This window comes from Conger conger, chromosome 15 (assembly GCF_963514075.1).
Source record: "Conger conger chromosome 15, fConCon1.1, whole genome shotgun sequence".
NCBI lineage: Eukaryota > Metazoa > Chordata > Actinopteri > Anguilliformes > Congridae > Conger > Conger conger.
The window spans coordinates 20,686,736-20,714,185 of NC_083774.1; the positions used below are offsets into that span (position 1 = coordinate 20,686,736).

Sequence of the window (27,450 nt, forward strand, 5' to 3'; positions counted from 1 at the left end):
AGTGAGGATGCCTTCTGAGCCATAATCTTACAAAAATTAGAAACCACATACACATGCATACTTGCACAAATACCGTCCTGTGAAAAAGTATTTGCCCCCTTCCTGATTTCTTCTATTATTACATATTTGTCACACTAAATGGTTTCAGATCTTTTGGCTGAATTTAAAATTAGACAAAGGGAACCTGTGTAAACACAAAACACATTTTCTAAATTACTATTTCATTTTTTTAATGAAAAAGGTTATTAGACGCCTGGGCAAAGTCCTGACATGAACCCAATACAAATGCTGTGGCAGAATGTGAAACGAACAGTTCATGCTCAAAAACCTCCCAATTTCTCTGAAAAAGAAGAGTGGGCTAAAATTCCTCCTCAGGAATGTGTAAACTGACATGTTCAAAGTTTATTATTTTAATCTGTAATTAATGCAAATAAATATTAACCATTCATTAAAATCTACAGAAAGATATCATACATGTGATACATACTGTGTTTTCTTCATGCAACTATACATACAAAATATTATGTCATGTTTACAGTACATCAATCTCACATTTATGGCTGGTCACATTCATCATCTTCGTATGTTTATATTAAAATTTACTCATGTTTCACTCCTCCCTGAGCACCCCCCTGTCTCTCTTTCTCTCTTTTGGAAGGCAGCCCACAGCATGCTGATTGCTGCAGTGCAGGGAGAGAGAAGGAGTACAGGAGTGTGTGTATTTGTGCTCAGAAAGACAATAATAATCACCCGTCTCTTATTACAGCTTCCTTTTCCCACAGGCATGCACAGTGCATCCTACGCTCCTACCTTTCACAGTGCCTGTCTGTCATCTTTGGGCTTATAGCTATAACAGAAACCCTGAAGGAATTCATGTGTGACCTGCAGCTTTAAGGTGAATTTAAGGAAAAGCTGAACTAGAAGGAAATTCACCGATACATTACATATTTAAGACCAGCATTGGCTTTGCATTCTTCCCATACTGCAGGAAGGAATTTGGCCCATATTCCTTAATGATAATTTGTATTACTCCATAATTCCACTTTTTTCCAACTGAACTGAGCCTCCACATCCAGATATGTCAGGCTCATTGTGATGCACTGGGTTACAAACAAAATATATTTTAGCATCCCAGCAAAATATTTAATCAGACACTGACAGAGACAAAGCAACACAGGAGACGACAGAAACGGTGAGCAGTGTAAGAGCTGGTGCACTGGGTGTGAGCAGGCACCATGCCCGGGCACACTGGGGCGGGCAGAGATCAGGAGCTCTGTCAGCAGCGGGCATGGAGTGTGCCTGGCAGTGCTGTTTATGCTTGCAGTGTCGGTAGCTCTTTTTCAAGGTCTTTGTGATGTCACACTGTGGGTCTGCAGGTGCCAAGCCGGTGCCAGCAGGGCTGCGGAACTTTTCTGCAGTGATGGGTGATCTGCTGTGGGCGGTGGCGTCACTGCTCATCACAGGCACAGAGGAGGTAGCACACACACTGCCCTCTATCAGCACATCCCAGCACACACACACTGCCCTCTATCAGCACATCCCAGCACACACGCACTACCCTCTGTATCAACACATCCCAGCACACATGCACTACCCTCTGTATCAACACATCCCAGCACACATGCACTACCCTCTATCAGCACATCCCAGCACACATGCACTACCCTCTATCAGCACATCCCAGCACACATGCACTACCCTCTATCAGCACATCCCAGCACACACACACTACCCTCTGTATCAACACATCCCAGCACACGCACTGCCCTCTATCAGCACATACCAGCACACACACACTTCCCTCTGTATCAACACATCCCAGCACACACACACTTCCCTCTGTATCAACACATCCCAGCACACATGCACTACCCTCTGTATCAACACATCCCAGCACACATGCACTACCCTCTATCAGCACATCCCAGCACACATGCACTGCCCTCTATCAGCACATCCCAGCAGACATGCACTGCCCTCTATCAGCACATCCCAGCACACATGCACTGCCCTCTATCAGCACATCCCAGCAGACATGCACTGCCCTCTATCAGCACATCCCAGCACACACACACTACCCTCTGTATCAACACTCATGCACTACTCTCTGTATCAGCACATCCCAGCACACATGCACTGCCCTCTATCAGCACATCCCAGCACACACACACTACCCTCTGTATCAGCACATCCCAGCACACACACACTTCCTTCTGTATCAACACATCCCAGCACACACACTGCCCTCTATCAGCACATCCCAGCACACATGCACTATCCTCTATCAGCACATCCCAGCACACATGCACTACCCTCTATCAGCACATCCCAGCACACACACACTTCCCTCTGTATCAACACATCCCAGCACACACACTGCCCTCTATCAGCACATCCCAGCACACATGCACTATCCTCTATCAGCACATCCCAGCACACATGCACTACCCTCTATCAGCACATCCCAGCACACACGCACTACCCTCTGTATCAACACATCCCAGCACACACACACTTCCCTCTGTATCAACACATCCCAGCACACATGCACTACCCTCTGTATCAACACATCCCAGCACACATGCACTACCCTCTATCAGCACATCCCAGCACACATGCACTACCCTCTATCAGCACATCCCAGCACACACACACTATCCTCTGTATCAACACATCCCAGCATACACACTGCCCTCTATCAGCACATCCCAGCACACATGCACTACCCTCTATCAGCACATACCAGCACACACACTCTTCTCTCTGTATCAACACATCCCAGCACACACACTTCCCTCTGTATCAACACATCCCAGCACACACACTGCCCTCTATCAGCACATCCCAGCACACATGCACTATCCTCTATCAGCACATCCCAGCACACATGCACTACCCTCTATCAGCACATCCCAGCACACACGCACTACCCTCTGTATCAACACATCCCAGCACACACACACTTCCCTCTGTATCAACACATCCCAGCACACATGCACTACCCTCTGTATCAACACATCCCAGCACACATGCACTACCCTCTATCAGCACATCCCAGCACACATGCACTACCCTCTATCAGCACATCCCAGCACACACACACTATCCTCTGTATCAACACATCCCAGCATACGCACTGCCCTCTATCAGCACATCCCAGCACACATGCACTACCCTCTATCAGCACATACCAGCACACACACTCTTCTCTCTGTATCAACACATCCCAGCACACACACACTTCCCTCTGTATCAACACATCCCAGCACACATGCACTATCCTCTATCAGCACATCCCAGCACACATGCACTGCCCTCTATCAGCACATCCCAGCACACATGCACTGCCCTCTATCAGCACATCCCAGCAGACATGCACTGTCCTCTATCAGCACATCCCAGCACACATGCACTGCCCTCTATCAGCACATCCCAGCACACATGCACTGCCCTCTATCAGCACATCCCAGCACACATGTACTGCCCTCTATCAGCATATCCCAGCACACATGCACTGCCCTCTATCAGCACATCCCAGCACACATGTACTGCCCTCTACCAGCACATCCCAGCAGACATGCACTGTCCTCTATCAGCATATCCCAGCACACACACACTGCCCTCTGTATCAACACATCCCAGCACACACACTGCCCTCTATCAGCACATCCCAGCACACATGCACTATCCTCTATCAGCACATCCCAGCACACATGCACTACCCTCTATCAGCATATCCCAGCACACATGCACTGCCCTCTATCAGCACATCCCAGCACACATGCACTATCCTCTATCAGCACATCCCAGCACACATGCACTACCCTCTATCAGCACATCCCAGCACACACACACTTCCCTCTGTATCAACACATCCCAGCACACACACTGCCCTCTATCAGCACATCCCAGCACACATGCACTATCCTCTATCAGCACATCCCAGCACACATGCACTACCCTCTATCAGCACATCCCAGCACACACGCACTACCCTCTGTATCAACACATCCCAGCACACACACACTTCCCTCTGTATCAACACATCCCAGCACACATGCACTACCCTCTGTATCAACACATCCCAGCACACATGCACTACCCTCTATCAGCACATCCCAGCACACATGCACTACCCTCTATCAGCACATCCCAGCACACACACACTATCCTCTGTATCAACACATCCCAGCATACGCACTGCCCTCTATCAGCACATACCAGCACACACACTCTTCTCTCTGTATCAACACATCCCAGCACACACACACTTCCCTCTGTATCAACACATCCCAGCACACATGCACTATCCTCTATCAGCACATCCCAGCACACATGCACTGCCCTCTATCAGCACATCCCAGCACACATGCACTACTCTCTGTATCAGCACATCCCAGCACACATGCACTGCCCGCTATCAGCACATCCCAGCACACATGCACTACCCTCTGTATCAGCACATCCCAGCACACATGCACTATCCTCTATCAGCACATCCCAGCACACATGCACTGCCCTCTATCAGCACATCCCAGCACACATGCACTACTCTCTGTATCAGCACATCCCAGCACACATACACTGCCCTCTATCAGCACATCCCAACACACATGCACTACCCTCTGTATCAACACACATGCACTACCCTCTGTATCAGCACATCCCAGCACATGCGCTACCCTCTGTATCAACACATCCCAGCACACATGCACTGCCCTCTATCAGCACATCCCAACACACATGCACTACCCTCTGTATCAACACTCATGCACTACCCTCTGTATCAGCACATCCCAGCACACATGCACTGCCCTCTGTATCAGCACATCCCAGCACATGCACTGCCCTCTGTATCAGCACATCCCAGCACACATGCACTGCCCTCTGTATCAGCACATCCCAGCACATGCACTGCCCTCTGTATCAGCACATCCCAGCACATGCACTGCCCTCTGTATCAGCACATCCCAGCACACATGCACTGCCCTCTGTATCAGCACATCCCAGCACACATGCACTGCCCTCTGTATCAGCACATCCCAGCACATGCACTGCCCTCTATCAGCACACATGCATTGCCCTCTGTATCAGCACATCCGTCTTATTAAGGTGGCAGTTTGGGCTGTGAGCTTCTTTTGCTAACAAAACAAAAAACCCACTATACACCATTTCAATATTATAATATTGTTCCATCTACTGTTGTTATAGTTATTATATTGTTGTATGCAACCACTATATTTCTGTGGTTCAGAAGAGGAGTTGCCTCCCTATGACTGTTAGTACTGCAGGCACATTTGCTGATGTTATTTCATCTCTCACCATAAGAAATTAACAATGAATGAAGAATGTATTTGAACGCCTCAACCCTTAGGTCTCAGAACCTCATATCTGACGCACTCATTGGTTAACCATGACATTAAATAACCACAGAATTCGAACCAATCATATGGGTAAATGGCTCCGTACGTGAGCTACGTACCACTCCCACTGGCCCTCCCCCAGTCTTTACACCCGCACAGTGCTCGTGGCAGTAGTTGTCATGGAGATAGAAGTGGGCCCAGCGTCAGCTCATGGTGGTGTTGCCATGGAGATCCTAGGCAAAGCTCCGCTTGCGGTGCTGGAAGAGGAAGATAGCAGCGCGGGACTGGTATCAGACGAGCTCGGGGAACGAGTTCAGCACCGCGGACAGCACCGTCGACGAGGTCCACCGTTCTGTCACGAGCGATATTACATGCTTATTGTGATCGGGGAGATCGCGACAGAACACCAGCTGCAGTCTGCCAGAGACCACATTGAACAGGGTGAGTGTGAAATCACTGGAGTTTTGCAGATAGTTTTTATTTTCTTACAGTGTGATTTCTCAGTTATGTACAATACACGTATTAAAGTTTGAACAAATTCTAAAACCAAAAACCTTTCCAATGAGAGAGCGAAAGAATTCATGTCTTTATAAAAAGAACCGGAAGAGGCCTTTTCTCTAAAATGCAAACAAATGGGCACATTTTGCATGTGTTGTCCTCTACTTCTCCTCGCTCAAACGAATGTTCAGAATAAGCAGAAATGAAAATAAATAAATCTATGAAATAATATATGACGCACCTTGAATCATTGGACATATTCTAGAAGCATTTTACTCTGCAGAACTGCGTAAAATAGCCTACTGTAGCAACGTTTAATCTGGGCAACATACCAAGAAAATGATCCGTTCCGTTGATTATTGTTCATATAGCGATTAAACTTGCATTAACATCATCCAAACGGTTGTTATATTGTTAAAAGGCAGTGTATTAGAAAACTTTAGGTCTCAATTGAAGGAGGAATCGGTGAAAACAGGCAACTCAGACTGCGGCGCCTGCGCTCTTTGAGCAACAAACATCACAAACACTGCGACAATTTGACGTCGAAATTTGACGTTTGTTATAGCATAAGCTAGTTATTTTACCGTAAAAATTACAGGTGATAACGTTAAAAGAAAGAAAAAACTTTAATTGGATTTGTGTCAGAACGACGTTCTATTCGGTTTTGCTGCTGTAAGAAAACACTGCAGCTCTAGTCAGAACTGCAGAGTTTTCTGGACAAGAAAGACGTTTCGCGAACGGATGCAGGCTCATTTAGAATTTTGCTGGTGCAGTCTCAAACAGAATATTTCCCTGTGTTTCAGACAAGGCAAAACAGACGCATAATCGACAAAATAGACTGTACATTCAAATAAACTGTGCTCACTACCAGAAGAGTTTTGAATAATACATATGCCTATGGTGTATTTTGGTAAACATCTGCATTTAAAATGTTGCTGGCTTATTAAAGTCTCGACTTATTGTTTCATGTGCAAGTTTTAAAAGGTCCAGTAGGCCAAATTATCTCTCTATAAGATTTAATTTTATTGTAACAAACACTGGAGAGTTAAGAGGCCATTTCCAGGACATTCTGCATGTGATGCATTGTTAATGGCTATAAACCAACATACAAGATGGTCAACTTTGAAGCAGGACAGCATTCGTATCAATCTGATCTGACCTGAAGGTGAGGTCTGTATTGGGATTCCAACTAACAATATGTTGCTGCCATGTACTAGCATGTTATAACACTGGCAAAACATTCTTGTAACATTGTGAGAATAGTTCTTGTTAGCTGACATAATGACTCAGAGGGGGTTCATGAACACAGCATAGCGATTGATACAGTGGCCTTAAGTTTCAGTGATTCCCAACCACATTTCTGTTGGTAATGTGGAAATATTTACTTCAATATCAGCTGCAACCAGCCATTTCTTGGCTGAGCACTGTTTTGGCCAATATTTTCATTGACTGCTGTCAGAGATGCTGGGTGTGGCAGGGAGTATGAAACACATACTCCCTGCCACACCCTTGGAAATTACAATTCTTGGAAACTGAAAAGGGAAAGTTAAAAGGAATTGCACCAGAAATTAAGAAAGCAAAATGAAATGTTGTTATGCTATGCTATGCAGTTTTCTGATTCTCACCTTAAATGTATTTTATCAAGTCAGGGTATGTCTTTTGCTTGGTGCTGGGATTGTAATGTTTTCTTGGCTTGTGCATTTGGATGGTTATATAAAGAGCTAAACTGAGAACCAGTAAGACAGGAAACTGCACCATGTAAACATGTTTTTATTATGGCTTATGAAAAAACATCTTGAATGAAAGCAGGGGGATACTGACCTGTTAGAGAGTATGAGAGACACAGCAGCTCTAGGGGTGAGACCGACCAGTCTGAAGTGCTATTGGTTAAACTTGAGTGAAAGTGAGCAGTCGTGACTGGTGATGGGCAGGAATGAGAATGCAATAGGCTGTGTTTTTTAGTGAGAGAGGTAATGGGTGGGGTACCACTTTTATATCCTTCTGCAGGGAACTTGACTTGCAGCAGCAAATATCCAGTGACATCAATGAGAATATAAACAATACATTGTAAACAAGTAAATATTCATTGTTGAATTGTCAGCAGTGTGTGTTAAGATCTATATAGCTGTACGCACATAAAGATGATTCTTCCAGAACCTTCCAAAGGCTTGACTGAGACTGAAATATAAAAAACCTACCACTGCAATTGCTGTGTATAACTGTTTCATTTGAATACTTTCTAGGATTTTATTTGCTGCCATAATTTCATCAGATTGGGTGGCATACAGTAGCACTGTTCTACTGTTCGAGTCACAGTAGAGGGGTCAGGCAGTCATCTCGCAGTAGTGACCCTAGGATAAGAGGCAAGTAAACGATACCAGAAAGTCACTCACAATTGTCCTGATTGAAGGTGTTGCACTGTACAGTATATCTCACTGTATTGACAAAGTCTGAAAGATTGAATTCAGTTCAGTTCAATTTTGTGTAGCGCTTATTTCAGTGAAATGCATTGAAGATGCTTTACAGAGAAAGAGAAGGGAAATTGGGCAGAAACCAGACCTGAACCCCCAAAAGCAAGCAAATGGTGAGATGAAACTCCCCAAAGGGAATACATCTTACAGGAGGGGAGCCCGTCCTCCACTGGCCAGCCTGGTGTAAAGTAAGGGTAGAATGGATGGCAACAAATGTAATGAGGCATCTATCACCAGAAACAACAAGATGGGTTGAGCAGGTCACAGTGAGGTAGTAAACTAGCTGATCATTTAGAGTCCTAATGAAGACATGTATAATTGTTATGTTCCTGTGTTCTGTCCTGTGTTAGTTCATCATTGTTTATTATCATTATTCTTGTTATTTACTATTTTACATATTCATGTCTGGTTCTGTTTATATTCATTAGTCTTTGCACTCGTCTTCCCCTGTGATGTCTGAGTCTGAATGTTTACTAGCCCAGTCACTCCCCTGTTTGCGTGCCCCACTATTCGGGTATTTACAGTAGTTCCGGGGTTCAACCTTCCTTCCAATCTTGCATTCCTTACTTCCTGCTTTCTCTCCATTTCATGTTTGTACATAGCACTAATATACTAATCCCAACTAACATAGAAGTTGTACAGTACTAATTATACCAACACACTAATATGTTTGTCAAACTAACAAACTAACATTCACTAGTTTTGGGTATTTGTAATTTAAATCACTTAACTTACTAACGCATCTCCAGTTTCAATTCTGTTCTGTAACTCCGCCTCCCTATTCTATCACTGATTACTTGCTTAGTTTCAGCGAAGTATTCACACCTGTCTCTCCGTATCTCTGCATCTCCTGATTCTCTGCAAATTGTCTACTCCCTAGTCCGGAGCCGTTTGTATTACATGTGTGTCTTTGTGAATCCAGTCCGCGTTTTCGTTTCCCCCTCGTTATTGTCCTATTACCCTTTCATTTGTCTCACCTGAAGTTTATTTGTTAGACCGCCCTCACTCCCATACGCCACCTAGTTTGTCTCATTCCCCTGTGTATTTATACCTGTCCTTTTCAGTTGCATGCTGCTAGTTCGTCTTGTCCTGTGTCCCAAGCCCTCTATTCATTCCCCCAGTTCTAGCCTCCTTGTTTCCTTGCCCTTGTTCCTGAGTCATTGCCTTTGTATATCTGGATTTCCTGTTTTGACCTCTGCCTGCTTCCCTGGACTCTTCTTTGCATGTTGTGGATATTTTTACCTCTGCCTTGTTGGACTGACCCCCTGGTTTTTGACCCTGGCCTGTTTTTTGACTCCGTTCTGTCTGCCCCTGCTGTTGCAATTAAATCCGCCATTTTTTCTTCACCCCGGTCTGCTTTTGGTTCCTCTGTTCCCCCCTGAATAACAATAATGGGCAATTCAGATGGTTTGGAGAGATGCATCTTGTGCTCACTGTTGTGTCAAGGCACCTTAGGATGCATTTTCTGATTACATTAGATTACATTATTTGGCTGATGCTTTTATCCAAAGCGACTTACAGTTGATTAGACGAAGTAGGGGACAATCCCCCCCTGGAGCAATGTGGGGTTAAGGGCCTTGCTCAAGGGCCCAACAGCTGAGCAGATCTTATTGTGGCTACATCAGGGATTGAACCACCGACCTTGCAGGTCATGTACCTTACTAGGCTACAGGTTGCCCCCTGACTTCGGTTTGGGATATGTCTATGAGGAAATTTTGAAATTGTGGAAATTCTGCCTTCAAATGCTACTTTCTAATGCAGCTGACTCCATATTAGGACACAACCAGTGTATAGACTACAGCCACACTTTCTAAACATTGAAAAGTTCTGTTTCTCTGCAATTCAGCATTGAGATTTGATTCAACTTATCCATATTCAAAGGATGTGGATATTCTATCCTCGGAGACAGCCCTCCATGAATATTGATAAACTGTAACATGGCACCAGAATCTCCGGTTTCTACCGTCTCCCCACCCTTCCTTGTTTTCCTCTCAACAAAGAAACAAAGAAATGGAACCAGCAAAGGAAACGGGAAAGCCAAAAAGCACGAAGGCTTTCATAGGAATGCACATATACTCATTCACTTTAGTTTAGTTTTGAGGCAAGATTGTCCAGGGTTGATTTTGAAACATGCGCTCCTCTTATATTTTGACCCGACAAATCATAAAGCAGGCGGCGCGGATGGTGCTGTGGCTAGCACTGCCGCCTCACAGCAAGGAGGTCCTGGGTTCGAATCCCCGTCGGCCGGGGCCTCTCTGTGTGGAGTTTGCATGTTCTCCCCGTGTCTGTTCAGGATAAGCGGGTTTGGATAATGAATGAATGAAAATCGTAAAGCAACAGTTCTATGTTAAATGCGAGTGGTTTTACTCATTAATTATTGCTTATAAACCGGTTTAATTTAGATTATCTTCATTTACAAAATGTCATCTCTTCATTCCTTCCATCCTTCTCAGCACAAAGATTGATCATGTTTATTGAAAAAGGGAAACATTCTCCGTCATGGCAGCCCTTTCTGGATCACAAGGAGATGAGGGGATGAAGGATGGCTGCAATGTAATGTATTGTACTTGGTTGGTGTATCACAGTGTATCTCTCTCTCTTTCTGTATATATCACCTCTTTGTATTCTAAATAATTGCATACCATCAGAGACATTCATCAATGGGCAGTCAATATGTTTATTCAGTGTAAAGTGGGTGTGAGCTCCCTCAGTAGAATAGCATAACTGATGACTGAAGCTGTGTTTTGCATTTGAAATTCATTAAAGCACATCGCAAAAATGAGCTGAATAATATTACGCATTTTGGGGATAACAGTGTCAGAGAAGAAAAGGCGAGTATTACCCAAAACGACACGAGAAAGATTAGTTCATCCTTTCATCAGAGAAGGAGGAAGGCCTGTTGGGAAAAGCTAAACACCAGAAGACCCTTTCTATAGTCTGAAATAAAGGCAGTGTTGTAGAGTCTGTACGATGGAGGCAATATAAGATTCTTATCATGGAAGCTGTGCTGTACAGTCTGTAAAATGAGTCTTTGCTGTAGACATAATAGACATTGTGCTGTGAAATATGTAAAATGGAGTCATAATTGAGGCTGTCCTGTATAGTCTGTTAAATGTAGTCTTAGATACTGTATATTTAAGGCTGTTATGTAGAGTGTAAAATGTAGTCTAAGGTACTGTGTATATAAGGCTGTTATGTAGAATGCAAAATGGAGTCTGCTCTTGTCATAATTGAGGCTGTTCTCTATAGGCTGTATAATGGAGTCAGTGCTGTAATCCTCATAATGGAAGCTGTGGTGAAGGGTCTGTAAAATGGAGTATAATTGAGATATAAATAAGGCTGTTATGTAGAGTAAAATGGAGGCTGTGTAATAGAGGCTGTGTTAAAATGAGACTGCACAGCAACACCGCACTGCATACTGCTGACTGGACACATGGAATGTGTTTCTCAGACTATCTTCTTATTTTCAAACTAAGTTAATCCTGTATCGTAAGTCTGTGCAGCCAAGTTTTCTGCATGAAGATGTGGATGTACATATACAAGCATTCTACTAAATAGTACAATATACTGCTAAAATAACCATGATATTTAGCTGATGAAGTTACCCCTCTCGGCGCAAATTATTATCTATGAGTGACTGATTTAGTGCAAATTATTATATTTGAGTTTTATAAGAATGTAATTTCTTCTTGATCCTGTCTTTGCTGAGCCACCATTGACTTCTCTAATACCCTGTTTACCTGTGATACTGACGTGTGTTTTGCATACACTGCAATTCCAGTGCTCTCTTTCTTTATAAAATGTTGACTCTGTACTGTGAAGTTTTGCTTCAGCAGATCTTAGACTTCTGGTTGGCTGATGATATTACACGAAACGATTGGAAATATATTCAGATACTGATCCATTTCTGGCTTTAGACTGGTAACCTGTGCAACCTGTGCTCTCTGTAACTGTGTTACTCTAACTTGTGGGCTCTTACTATGCCCACCTTGTGACTGTGCTCGCTGTAACCCTGCTCTCTCTGTGACTCTGTGTTCTGCACAGGTATTCGCTCCTGGGACATCAGCCTCAGTTCCTGTGACCTCCCCCAGGAGCTGCAGCTCTTTGTGACACGCCACTCTGCCCATTTTTCCGAAGAGGTCAGAGGTCAGTCACATTGGGGTTTGGGAATCTATCCAGGCTGGTGCTAAAACAAGAACCAACAGGCCCCATGACAACTCAGGACTGCAGAATTTCCTATTTGAATTTCTGCGTGGTATAATCAAAGTTCTGTTCTCCAAAAATGTCTACTGTTCTGAGCAGAAGCAGAATTAGTGGGGTGACTGTGGGTGTCACACCCTTATGACCAGCCATGGGGGGGCTCTGAATATCCAAACAGACACTAACTTAGGCATAATTCATGAAAAACACATTGTTTAATATTTTCAGTTTATATTCAGTTAAAATATATTCTATCTTTAAAATTGACTTTTACTTTGCATTGTTCAAAGAGGAGTGCTTTCAACAATGCAAAGGGCTGCCATATTGTTTTCATTCTCTGACCATCAATAATATGCGTGAGTTGTTGTTGTGTCACTGCTAGTCAGGATCCTTCCAGTAATTAAATGTGAGCATTTGCTTCTTAAATTTTTACGAATTGCGAATTTAAAATTTTTACGTTTTGGCTATTTACCAAAACATTTACGTAGGCTACTTTTTTCTAAACATTATTTCTGAGTTCAAGTGCATACACTAAACAGCTGTTTAAATGTGGCTTCTAAGTGATGAGCCAGAACAGCTTCATACCAGCCTAATAAGCCTGCAATTTGCCTGCAAATAATTTCCCCATTGTTTACTATTTATTAAGTCTTTTATTGGTGTGTATTTTTGTCAGTATATGTCGCTGGTCAGCCCATGGTTTCTTGACAAACATTCATCAAGTGATCAACATGTTATTGTTACTCTACTGTAGCAATGAAAAGGAGTAACCTGCTGGTAGCCTAATGCAACTTATTTTATTAAGAGACAGAGCAGAGCAGTCACCTATTGGAATATTATAATCTAGACATTCATACAAAAGGAACCCTTTGGATATTTGGGTAGGCTTTGTGTATGGCAAAAAAAGGGAGGGGGGTTATATGCTCCCATCATGCACCCATATGTATGACAGCACCCTGATTCTGAGTAAGCCTTTTCGATTCCAAAACACTGTGATCTCGGATCTTTCTTTGAACAAAATTATTTACTAGAATAGAGGATGACGTAATCACAATGTGACAGCGATGAATAATCAGAAATCCATAGTGCATTAATTTGGTGAGCATTGGGCCACTATGTGTGTACATGGGTGGGGCTTGTGGGATGTCCCTAAAACCAGCCCTATTGCCCAGCAGGTATCTTTAGATATCCAGCTTTAGCTGTTACATGGCACACATAAGAGCTCCATTGTCTGCAGGGATTGGCACATGAGCACAGTATATCTGGTGCTACCTACACTGTCACATTGGGATTACCTCATGTATTCGAGTAAATACCTTTGCTTTTACTTTCCCATAAAGACATGTATAACCCACCAATAAACTGATTTACCAAGAGAGAATATTGCTGGGGAATGGATGCATTGGGGCTGATGCAAGACTCCTTCCTTTAGGAGAAATTGAATATGATGAGGCTGGTATAGGATTCATTCTTTAACTGAAAGGGAAAATAATGCACTTAAATAAAACTTAAATCTACAGTTATGGCTTCAGAAGAGGAACAAACAGGGGACTACTCTGGGTATGGTACAAAATGTGTGAACTGGCACCCTCTAGAGTCCACCTAGGTACTGTGGCAGTACTGATGACCAAACGTCAGCTGATCAGGAAGAAGCCTAAGAACCAGTTCCCAACTGCATAAAACACAGGGAAGCAGGAAGGAATTATCAAAGTATAAACAAATGCCTCTTCAGTAAAATAATGAACAAATGCCTAAAATAATAATGGAATGCCTCTTCATTAGTAAAGGAAACAGAAATATTCCCCTTTCTCCCTTTGATTACCAAAAAAATAAAAAAACATAATACGAAAGGCGTTTCTGGAATTTAAACACCAAATTAACTAAAAACTAAAACACGCAGGGCAAAGCCAGGATTACGGCTAGCCCCGATAGGTTTTGCGAGACCTGATACAAAATAGTTATGCAAAATATGTCTCAAAATTGACAGCAACCAGAGCAAGCAAAGAATGATTAAAAATAAAAAAATAAAATAAAATAGACAAGCATCAGTGTTTCTAACCCTCATTAGACTCATTTAGACCATGAGGTCTAACTGCAAGAAGGTATGATTAGAAAATCAACCAGATGTGCATGTTAGTGCCTCTTTTAATCCCAAAAGGAAGGACATTGTCACACCCTGATTGGCCAAGAGGGGAATGCACCAGGCTGTTCTCAATGATCAATTAAGAGCCAATCCCCACACCCTCAGCTGCAGGTGAATCAAATAACTCTCCAATCAACCCAGTGGGAGTTTGCTCTGCTGCAAACCGAAAATCGAGGTAGAAATCCTGAAATAAGCGGAAAAACGAAAATAGCTTCTAGCTAGCACCAGAAAATGGGTGACTGCTACAGTACTGCAGCCTGTCCTATAGATTCCTGTGGGCTGTGTCCGTGGAGCTGGTGGCTGAGTTTGGTGTGGCTGCCATGGATGCTCTCATCCTAGTGAAAGGTGGTATGTCCCATTGTTTGGGAAGTTAATTCTAAGAAAAAAGGGTATATATGCACAATTACTGAAAAGGGATGTAGCTAACTATAGTTTTCCTACCATAAATGATAACATGATGATTAAACATGAGTGATTTGTGAGGCCTGGGGCATGTCATCAGAAAATATTGCTACAGTCTCCAGGGTGAACGATACTTTTCTTCCCAACGATGTGCGATGTTTTGCAAGGGGCTTTGAGGTATGTTCACTCTCGTTTGGTGGGTGTGTCGGGGGGTGTAACCCCAATCAATAATGACGTAGCCCTATGCTTTAAAGGCCAGAGAACATACAGAAGGGCCTTTTTCAGATGCCATAGTAGCAACTGGACCTATGTCAGTCATTCCGCCCACGGTTTGCAGCAGCGTGTTCAACACGCCACCGTTTCCATTTCAAGAAACCGTCTATGTTATGTTGGGGCTGAATGTGACCTTGATTTATACTGATTGTAACAGAGGCACGCCGCATACAAAAGCAATATGCCCTGCGTACAAACGCAGCCACCTATAGTCTGGTTCGAGGGGGAAGGAGCATAACCACTAGGGGGCAGGCATGTCAACTAACAATCTGAAAGAAAATGTATCATTTCCCAAAGGCCTACAATTTAAATATTTCTGTTATACAATATATATTTTTTCTTTTTATGGTAGTAGGGCTGCAAATGACAATTGTCGCTCTAAACAAGTAATCTATGCAAAATAATGGTATGCACATATGTATAAAATTACATGTCCCCCCCCTATGTTTTGTTTTAGGTTGTTTCTGGGTCAATGTTTCATGATCCCTTCGCATGTGAATTATGGGTATTGTGGGTTCTGCTAATTGTTATTCAGAATCAGTAAACCCATGTAGCACCTGGACAGCATCGGTCCCAAAAATAACCCCCCCCCCCCTCCACTGCCCCCTTTCAGGCTGTGTTTTTCCATTGAGTCATCTTTAAGGTCTCCTCCTCCCCACCCTCTCTCCCTGGCATGAGTGTCACTTCCTTTCTGTGATGCGTAATACCGCAATCCCACCTCCAATCAGTAACCCTTCCCTCTACTGGCCAGACAGGGAGCTGAACTGACCTTCTTTTACACAGCCCCTATAAAAGGTTTAAACTGCTCCTGCTAGCACTGAGGGAAGGTCTTGCACTGATGGGGGCCTGCTGAGGGTGACATGGTTAGCGTTAACAAGGGTGCAAATATGATGAGGTTAAGCACATTTCCTGCTACTCTATGTAAAAGGGAGGTTATCAGCCATCCGAGAGCCTTCTAAACACAGCTGCAGTCATTCCAGTCATCTCCCCACTGATATACCCTTAAACTATAGACGAGTTCTTTAATGCATATGTTAAACAGCATGGTATGCCAGAGGTTAATGCCCCTGACATTTTGAAGACTGTGAAAGATGGCTTCTTTACTGACTTTTCTGCAGAGAAATTGCTGAATGAAAGAAGATAAAAAAATTCAACCTACTTCTACATAGCTGCAGTGCTGCCTCTCAACAATGTCACCATGGTGACTTGCAATTATAAAGCAAAGCGAGTGAAGTTTCACTCGCTCCGTCTTGAACAACGGAGGTTACAGGTCAATGACTGCTTCCTTTTGTGATGTACAGGAAGTGGAAAGGGGCAGAGCAGAATTCTGTTACGAGGGAGCAAGGACATTGTCTACTCCGTGTGCAAGGTCTTATTGTTCCACAGAAATGGAGACCGTTAATATCTTTTGTTTTTTTGAGACCCTGTTGTTGGTCTGTGAGGGTTTCTCCCTGCTTTTGCTGATGTGTAGGTTCCTCCTCATATCAGTCCTGAAATGGCTTCCTCTCCAGTGAGACAGGCTGCATCTGAGAAAGGAGCTGGAGCGTGTCCCTGTCGTTTTAGCTCATCCCATTTTACCCACCTCTTACCATGCTCCCATCAACCTGTTTATGCCATCTCATTTGTTACCCCCCCACCCCTCCTCCAAATGGAACAGAACTATGAGCCCTATGTCAGGAAGATTGAGAGAAACGCAGTCCAGCCAGCACTCCTCCTCCAAAACCTCCCTCAGAGTCACAGCGACTCATTTATCCCAACCATCGCGAGCAATGCTTCTGAAAAACGTCCCAATTAAATATTACTAAAAGTACATAAATAACTTGTACCCCATTCTAAATCCACACAAACACACAGCCTATCCTAATTCTGCCTTTCCGGAGGACCCATTAAGGCTCCCCCATCAACCTCTCCACGTCCCGCTGGGATTGAAATCCAGTCCATGTCCTCATTATGAGCAGCTGTGGGCCCTCAGTCTCACAGACACCACATCTCCCGCAGCATCGCCTCTCTCTGTCTGAACACACGCATTACAGCAGGGCTGCCTATGAGCTCTGTGAACATACACACATTACAGCAGGGCTGCGTATGAGCTCTGTGAACACACACACACACACACACATTACAGCAGGGCTGTGTATGAGCTCTGTGAACACACACACACACATTACAGCAGGGCTGTGTATGAGCTCTGTGAACATACACACACACACACACATTACAGCAGGGCTGTGTATGAGCTCTGTGAACACACACACACACACACATTACAGCAGGGCTGTGTATGAGCTCTGTGAACATACACACACACACACACACATTACAGCAGGGCTGTGTATGAGCTCTGTGAACACACACACATTACAGCAGGGCTGCGTATGAGCTCTGTGAACATACACACACACACACACACACACACACACATTACAGCAGGGCTGTGTATGAGCTCTGTGAACGCATGCAGACGCACACACATAGACACGCACACTCACACTCACACTCAAACTCACACACAAACATATGCACACACATTACAGCAGGCCTTCGCATCGGCTCTGTGAACACCCCCGCCCCGCACATACACACACACACACACACACACACAAACGCATGTGCGCACACACACACACACACACATGTACACACACACACACACACACACACTCACACTGCTGTTGCTGCAGTATGGCTCATTTTGAATGGACTGCAGTTATTTAAAGTATAGCTGAAAACTCAGTCCTCCACCCCCCATAAGAAGGCTTGGAGACAAACCATAATGACTGCAGTAGTAATGTGATTTCACTGTCAAGTTTTGCACAATTAGAATGGGCAATTAGCACTATTACATATAAATGAGTTAAGGATATTTAAGAGTTGGTTGTGTTCATGTTGCTGTTGGGGGTCAGTAATATTGGGGTGGTGAGTAAGATTCTTTGTCCGTTGGGAGATGAGTATGGGGGCAGTGTGCCCTGCGGTGTGCAGTGTTGGGGAGTTAATATTAAAAACTCTTAGCTGGTCTGCATTAGTAATTGGGGAGCCAAAGCCTACAGGCAGTTAATAACTGCCAAATTCACTCTAATTGCATCTGTAACACAGCCTACAATGAATACAAATCACAAAAAAATATGTTAGTGTAAAATGGATCAGCCCACAGCTTCTTGGTAGCCTAATTTCCAAACACGTCGTGTTCTTTTTCAAAAGGAGAAAGTCTGAAGCACATGGAAGCAATATGAGCTCTTGCATGACGCAAAATGAAAGTGACTCATTTTGATGGTACTGTGTCTTCATCGGAGTGAGTCATATACATACAGTCCCCTCCAAATGTATTGGAACAGCAAGTACAATTCCTTTGTTTTTGCAATACACTGAATACATTTGTGGAAAAAGATGTTCAAATGTTTATGTTCATAAAAAGATGAACACGACAGAAGAGTTCAGAATTTCTGATGTTTACATCTAGATGTGTTAAATACTACTGATACATAGCACCTTTTAGGGGTGCAAAAGTATTTGAACAGAGAGTATTTAAATAAATGAAAGTAAATAGCACTTAATATTTGATAGCATATCCCTTGCCTGCAATAACTGCATCAAGCCTGTGACCCATTGACATCAACAAACTGTTGCATTCTTCTTTTGTGTTGCTTTTCCAGGCTTTCACTGCAACCTCTCTCAGTTCTTGTTTGTTTTGGGGGGTTTTCCTTTCAATCTCCTCTTCAGAATATGAAATGCATGCTCAATTGAGGTAAGGTGTGGTGATTGACTTGGCCAGTCTAAAACCTTCCACTTTCTCTCCCTAATGAAGTGCTTTATTGTGTTGGCTGTGTGTTTTTGGTCACTGCATGATGACGTTTCTGATGATGCATTACTCCGTAAGTTGGCAGACAGAAGACTTCTGAATTCATCCTGCAGCTACCATCATGAGTTACATCATCAATAAAGATTAGTGAGCCCACTCCAGAAGCAGCCATGCAAGCCCACACCATGACACTTCATCCACCACTTCACAGATAAGCTAGTATGTTTTGGATCATGAGCAGACAACTTCTTTCTCCACACCTTTTCATCACTTTGGTAGAGGTTAATCTTGGTCTCATCAGTCCATAAAAGATTATAGAACTTTTGTGGCTCATCTCTGTACTTCTTCACAAATTGTAATCTCACCTTCCAATTCTTACTACTGATGAGTGGTTTGCTTGTTGTGGTAGAGCCTCTATATTGCTGATCTCTAAGTCTTCTTCATACCGTTGATTGAGATACCTTCACCCCTGCACTGGGGAGATTGTTTGTGATGTCACTGACTGATGTTTGGGGTTTTTTCTTCACAGATCTCACAATGTTTCTGTCATCAACTACTGTTGTTTTCCTTGGTTGACCTGTTTGATGTCTGTTGCCCAGTACGCCAGCGGATTCTTTCTTTTTCAGGACATTCCAAGTTGCTGTGCAAGCTATTCCCAATGCTTTTTCAATGGCTCTGATTGATTTCTCCTCTTTTCCAAGCTTCAAAATGGCTTGCTTTTCTCCCAAAGGCAGCTCTCTGGTCTTCATGTTGGTTTGTCTTTTCTAACACAAATGCAGTCTTCACAGGAAAAACCCAAGGCTTAAACGAAGAGTAGACATTCAGAACTATTTATTGTTTAACCAATCAATCTAACAGGACACATCTGGTCAACAAGAAACACCTGTCAGTCTCACGTTTCAATATTTTTGGTCACCTAAGAATTGGTTGGTCTGATACAAATATAAAAGTTGTTCAACAAATCTAGATAAAAAATGAAATTTCTCATCTACATATTTTGACCTCAAACTCAATTGTATTCAGTGTATAGCAAAAACAAAGGAATTGAACTAGCTGTTCCAATACTTTTGGAGGGGACAGTACATAGCATTGAGAGGAACGGGATTAGCTTTTTAACTGGCTGATGAACGATGACCTCCTTGTGGAATTCTTTACATTATGTTCTTTGTTTGGCTAAATTAGGTACTGTACAGAAAAGCATTTTTGTGTCAGGAGCGCTTGTCTCTCTGCCAGGACAGTAGCATCTTTGTGAAACGGCAGTAGGTCTACTTTGATTGCAGTGGGTGTGGTTTGACAGTGGATATGGCTTGATAACAATGGATGTGGTTTGATGACAGCTGTGGGTTTTGATTGGTCTGGGTGAGGATTGCTGGCAATGGGTGTGGCTTGATGGCAGTAGGTCTCAGTTTGATTGGTCTGTGTGTGGCTTGATAGCAATAGGTTTGGTTCAACAGCAGTTCAGTGTGGGTTTGTTGCATAGCTCATTATTCCAGTGTCTAGCTGGCCTCTGCTGTGTGTTAAAATATAATAGGATTGCTGTATTTATCTGAGTGTGAGAAGCTGTACTGGAAATTGTGGTGCTGTATATAAATAGGTGTGTATATTTAGAATTAATGGACAGATATTGTTATCTGTATACTTTCCACACAAACCTCTTATTCATCATCTCTGGGGAAATCATTTTCAGGAAAAGGGATTAGCAATTACCGATGGACATTTTATGTAGAGTTCAAATATCTTTGTATGACAATCCGTCTGGCATAATGCAGGTTATGCAGGCACTCATGTACAGGGCTGCGTCCTCAGCCAGCATTGACACCCTCATTCTGCAGCAGATCTGAGTCAGAAAGCAAGCCTGCACAATAAAAACAAACACTGCCTATCCCACAATTCCACAAGGCAGGAAGAGGACAAACACAGGTCAACTGCATATCATCCCAGCTGGTACAGAGCTCAAAATATGTGAGATGGTTTTATTCAACAGCTTCGTTCATTGTTTTTAGATTTAAAATTATGTTATAAACTAGATGGACATTTTTTTAAAAAGACCCCTTGGTGTATGTTGCAGTCTGTTAATATTTCATATTTGATACTATGCTCAACACACTGTTGTAATGTGTGGTTATTTGCATTACTGTCACCTTCCTGTCAGCTTTGACCAGTCTGGCCATTCTCCTCTGATGTCTTTCATTAACAAAGCGTCTTTCATTCTGTCTGCAGAACTGCTGCTCACTGGATTTTTGTTTTGTTTTTTCACCATTCTTTGCAAACTCTAGAGATTAGTGTGCGTGAAAATCCCAGGAAGATCAGCAGGTTCTGAGATACTCAAACTACCCTGTCTGCCATTCCACAATCATTCCACGGTCAAAGTCACTTCAATCAATTTTTTTCCTCATTCTGATGGTTGATGTGAACATTAGCTGAAGCTCCTGACCAGTATCTACATGATTGTATGCATTGCACTGCTGCCACACAATTGGTTTATTAGATAATCGCATGAATAAGTAGGTGTGATAAACTAAAAATGTTCCTAATAAAGTGCTCAGTGAGTGTATGTTAGCTCATTTATAATAATAAAATAATAATTTGTCAGTAATGCGTTGTAAATAAAATTGAAACATATATATTTAAAATATATATTACTGAGCAAAATCATTTCTCTGAGCGGTTGCATTAGGCTTATTTTCAAAATTAGAAAAGAATTGGATGGGATTGTGAATTGCGAATTGGGTTCACTTCGGGACGGCACGGGTTAAGCGCTGGTGCATTATACGAGTTCGCTGGCTGGCCCCTCCCTGGACCGCAACCGGAGGCCGGCACGCTGGTCGCTGCAGACAGTGTTACCGCATCTGTCTGCTACACGGCTCTCTGACCCCCCCTCACTTCGTCCTCCCGGCGCTCGCATGAGCGGCTACTCGTCTCACTCTGAAGTTGCCGGATTTGTCGCTCTGTATAAACACAGCCCATCAGTTACGGTATGTATATCACACTGCGGGTGCCCGCGCTGCAGTGGACGCATTTCCACTGCAAAGACAAATTACCGTGATTTCACTCAGAGGAATCTTTGTTTAGTTGCTTCTCTGTTATCTGCGGAAGAAAGTCAGGAGTCAGTAATGCGCGCCTGGATGCTTTCTTGTTCCAGTGCGTCTGCTTTGGATATGAAATGTATTCGTCTGATTTAAAATGTTTTATTCGAATAGGCTATGTGCATTACAGTTCAGACTGATGTATGGGAACTTGTTTTTTTTCGATGCCTGGTGATCTGTAGGGCTGGTATTATAAACAAGTGTATCCACCTGGTCAGAGAGAATTAACTCATTAAATAATCAGACAGCTACTTACATCTACCTGGACAAGTGTCAAGGTACAGGATATAACCTACATGGATGCATTTGCCTTCTCTTTGATTTAATGTCTAATGACGTTGAATTATTCTAGCCACATACTAATTTATATGAGGTGGTTTTGCCTTTCATTCGGAGAAAAATCAGTAAGCTTCAATATTCTGTTGATATTTTACTGCGATATGCAGCAAGCGAACCGCCTTTGGTGAAAACGGGGTTACGTCTTCGGCGAACAAACTGGAACAAGGTACGAGATCCAGTTCTAAAAATGCTCTGATGCAAAGGAGGTGAATTGTTCTAACCGATATTAATTTCGATGGTTGCAGGAATAGGTTACACCATAGTCTGTGCTACATGCGCGTCATTAATTGCGGACTGAATGCTGAGCAGTTGCTATGTAGGAGCAAAACAAGTTAAAGGTTTGATCTGGTTTCGACAATAATTCTTACTGTTTGTATGTCAATAGATGTAACTGTTTTGTATTAATGTAAAACTCTTAGAAAGGAGTTCGTTTTAAAATGACCTAATTTAGACAATGTCATTGCGTTATTTAGATTTTATTTGCTCAGAAAGTGTTTTTGCATCTAGCACTGACCAATTTTAGGTCAGTTTAATAAATCGCGAGCTTATAAAGATGCATGTTTTATGTGTTGATACGATGGTCAGTGTTCTACTGGGGTGAACTGAGGACGATTCCGTTTTCCCTCACTTGAGCGGTGCCGTGGATGCGATCTGTGTTGCACTCAGCGAAACAGGAGAAATTCATACTGTCTGGAAGGGTCGCTTTCGGAGATCTGGCCTGAATAACCCCCCCAAAAGAACATATCTGTGGGTAATTTTGTGCAGACCATCTTTCATGAATATGAAATATTCGACCCTCTTCTTTGTACACTTAGCAAATAAGTAAATACGTGAAAATAAAGAAATAAAATACGTCAAAATATTTACGGACCACATCGAAACAACGATTTGAATAAAAAAGGGGGAGCGAAAGCCAGCGGAAAAGCCGAAACAAAACAAACCTGAAAAATACTGCGCAGTTTTCTCTCCATTGATTTGCATTAAGGGGGTGTGACCCATTTGAACAGCTAGGCTAGCTAACGGTGTTTTCTTCCACGATCTGCAGAACCCTCTCCTTGTGATATACTGTGAATTTTCACATAAGAAAAACATTTAAACCGAAGCTATAGGTGAGTGTATGTCACTGCAAAAATATGTATAATGCGTGCTATCCTGGTGTTAGTGTTTTGCTATTGAATGGCAGAAAAAGTAATTGTCCTTTATCTCTTTGTCGTGCTTTACTGCAGCAAACTCCATGTTTGACTGATGTTGCTAATATTTAGCTTAAATATCATGGCAGGTAATGGAACTTTCATTTGTCAGCAATTTGTACCGATGCCAATGCAACCAATGCAGTTTGATGTAGTTTAACTGTATTACAGAAGCACATAAGTCAAATGGAGCCCGACCCGCAGATAACACCTGCTGTATCGAACAGAAACCCAAAACTGACAGGAAGAATGGAACCTAACAACCCTTTTCTTCACTGTAAGTCATTGCATTGGTCAAGGGCAAGGGCAGGCGTATATGAACCTAAGCTGACATGCGTGCCCTTCGGTGTAGGAGGAAGCTAAATTACTCGGAGGAAGCCCACGCGAACATGGGAGAACATGCAATCTCCGCACATAGTGGACTCTACTGACCAGGACTCAAACCCAGAACCACCTTTTTGCGAGGCAACGGTGCTAACCACTGTGCCACTGTGCTGCCCATATCTGGGTGCTTTTGTAGCTTCCAGAACTCTGCAGTGATGCACGGATATGAAATTGCACTTACTGACCCTGGAGTAGCTGAGGGAAAAGGCCTACAGTAGGTAGAATGGGAGTGGCTGAGGAAAAGGCCTACAGTAGGTAGAATGGGAGTGGCTGAGGAAAAGGCCTACAGTAGGTAGAATGGGAGTAGCTGAGGAAAAGGCCTACAGTTGGTAGAATGGGAGTGGCTGAGGAAAAGGCCTACAGTAAGTAGAATGGGAGTGGCTGAGGAAAAGGCCTACAGTAAGTAGAATGGGAGTGGCTGAGGAAAAGGCCTACAGTAGGTAGAATGGGAGTAGCTGAGGAAAAGGCCTACAGTAGGTAGAATGGGAGTAGCTGAGGAAAAGGCCTACAGTAGGTAGAATGGGAGTGGCTGAGGAAAAGGCCTACAGTAGGTAGAATGGGAGTAGCTGAGGAAAAGGCCTACAGTAGGTAGAATGGGAGTAGCTGAGGAAAAGGCCTACAGTAGGTAGAATGGGAGTGGCTGAGGAAAAGGCCTACAGTAGGTAGAATGGGAGTAGCTGAGGAAAAGGCCTACAGTTGGTAGAATGGGAGTGGCTAAGGAAAAGGCCTACAGTAAGTAGAATGGGAGTGGCTGAGGAAAAGGCCTACAGTAGGTAGAATGGGAGTGGCTGAGGAAAATGCCTACAGTAGGTAGAATGGGAGTAGCTGAGGAAAAGGCCTACAGTAGGTAGAATGGGAGTGGCTGAGGAAAAGGCCTACAGTAGGTAGAATGGGAGTAGCTGAGGAAAAGGCCTACAGTAGGTAGAATGGGAGTAGCTGAGGAAAATTGGAAGCGATATGACTTTGAATGTAGCTCAGTACTCTTATTACTATGACTCCCCCTACTTCCTGTTCAGTCCCCTTCTTTCAACCCTTGTTAGTCTTCATGCTCAACCTTCACTTTCTCAGGAGTTAGAGCAAGGACATAAATAAGGGCATTAGCTGTTCTTTTAAAAGCAGTTGGTTCAATATCACACGGTTATCGGTCTCATTACACAATAGGCATGGAGAAAATTAGTTTCTGAAAGAAATTGGAAAGAAATGCTGACATCACAAATGGCTTAGTGCAGTCATCCAATAAAATCTTAACAGGGTGGTTCATTTTGTGACTTTCTCTAAACAATCACAAGCTAGTTTGTCTTTGCAATTAGTTGAGGACTCAAAATATGTCTGTATGTATGTACACTTTATTAGGAACAGCTGTACTCCTACTTATTCATGCGATAATCGAATCGGCCAATCCTGTGGCAGCAGTGCAATGCATAAAATCATGCAGATATGGATCAGGAACTTCAGATAATGTTCACATCAACCATCAGAATGTGGACGAAATGTGATCTCAGTGATTTAGACTGTGGCATGATTGTTGGTGCCATACCGGCTGGTTTGAGTATTTCTGTAACAGATGATCTCTGGGGATTTTCCAACAACAGTCTCTAGAGTTTACTCAGAATGGTACGAAAAACAAAAAAAAATACAGTGAGCGGGAGTTCTGCGGGCAGAAATGCATTGTTAATGAGGGAAATCAGAGGAGAATGGCCTGACTGGTCGAAGTTGAAAGGAAGGTGACAGTAAGGCAAATAACCAAGCATTACAACAGTGGTATGCAGAAGAGAACACAGAATGCATCAATGTGGATAGGCAACAGCAGCAGAACACTTAATAAGCCTAAAAAATAAGTCTAATAAATAGCTAATAAAATGCTCATTGAATATGTATGTATGTATGTATGTATGTATGTATGTAATGGAATTTCACAGCAGCAGAGCTTTTCCTCTGGTTTTACTTCACACAGAACACCAGAAGAGGAATAAGCACCCCAACATCTGTCTGCCCCCTTTCCAATAATGATCAGCCGTCAGTTGCTGCAGACACCGTTTGAAAGATGTTTTGAGCTATTCTGGGGAAAAATAGACATAAAATAGATAAAGCTAGGTACCCTCTTCGAAGTCGATGACCTAAGATTGTAAAACATTTAACTTGGAGCCAATAGTTTTGTGTCTCTTGTGTGGACCGCACTCAAGGGTATGGAGGACGATAACAATTAAAGATGAGGCATTGTGGAAAATAAAGGCACTAAAAAAGTTAACCACCTCTTACACTTGACAGCGGTTCCAAACCAAAACAATTAAAAACAGAGAAGGTGGCAATTAAGAACACAAATGTGTGATGCTCACAGGAGGCGCTGTGCTCAATTTTGTCTTCTAAACTATACCCACATACGCATTGCACTGGCCTACACAAATTACATGTGTGCTGCAAGAGATTGCTTATTGATGATGAACAGGCCTTCATATCATATTCTTACTGTGAACTACTTTCGCAGTTATAAGCCTACCTCTTGAAGAGCCTAAAATAAACAGGGGCGTGTTAATGCAGGGCCGTTTTAGCCTAAAGACAGTAGCCTAGATTCAATAAGAGATTCAAGTGCAGAACAGTCATACTTAATGTAACTTTATTTTCCTGTATTAGGCTTCAAATGAGGAAAGGGGTTAATAGAGATAGTTAATCTCTATATTTTGAGATGTTTTCAGTGAGATACATAGAGTCAAACTGTGACGTGTGGCCTTGGAGGTGGACGCCTACAGATGCGCCACAAAATAGCACTTTCCAGCACTGCTTGTCCGTCCTTGCCGTGGTGGGTTTCCTGGATGCACTCTGCAGCCTGCTCAAAGCCCTATGGACATGGTCTAATAAGCATTTATGAAATGTGCTGCAGGATTCCACTAGCTCACTTCTTGCTACTTATTGCTTAATCATTAGGAGTTTGATGGATTTTATGGATTTTGTCTGGAGACAAAGGAACACTTTTGTGCATTCTAATGATCTCTTACCAGTTACTCCTGTAGGTGTAGAGCATTTTTCCAATGTCACTGAATAAAATAAAGATGAATAATTAAACAAAAAATCCAGCTGGAAATCCTGTTAAATGCTAATCCAGTTTCCTGTTGGGTTTTGGGTTTGGGGTTGCTCCATCTGCTGTCTCCATGAAGCAGGGACCCAAGGCAGTGCTACTGTTCCCTGGTGTGAGCACAGATGCACAGACCTGGAATGACTGAAACATTTGTAAAAAGTGTGTCTCTCAGCAGACATTTCTACAGCAGGCTTGTTGCAGTTGTATATGTAGTGCCAGCTATGTAGTTGTGTAC

At 43.0% G+C, this 27,450-nt stretch overlaps 1 protein-coding gene across 1 annotated transcript in view; it reads left to right on the forward strand.

Annotated features, from left to right (window-relative positions):
• Window positions 1-5,672: 5,672 nt before the first annotated feature.
• Window positions 5,673-27,450, forward strand: part of LOC133111069 (microtubule-associated protein 1B-like) — a 49,776-nt gene continuing 27,998 nt past the window's right edge. Inside the window, exons 1-2 of the mRNA XM_061221229.1 lie at window positions 5,673-5,804; window positions 12,377-12,478. Of these exons, the coding sequence (XP_061077213.1) occupies window positions 5,735-5,804; window positions 12,377-12,478 (172 nt within the window). The 5' untranslated portion in view covers window positions 5,673-5,734. The remainder of the gene's footprint in view (window positions 5,805-12,376; window positions 12,479-27,450) is intronic.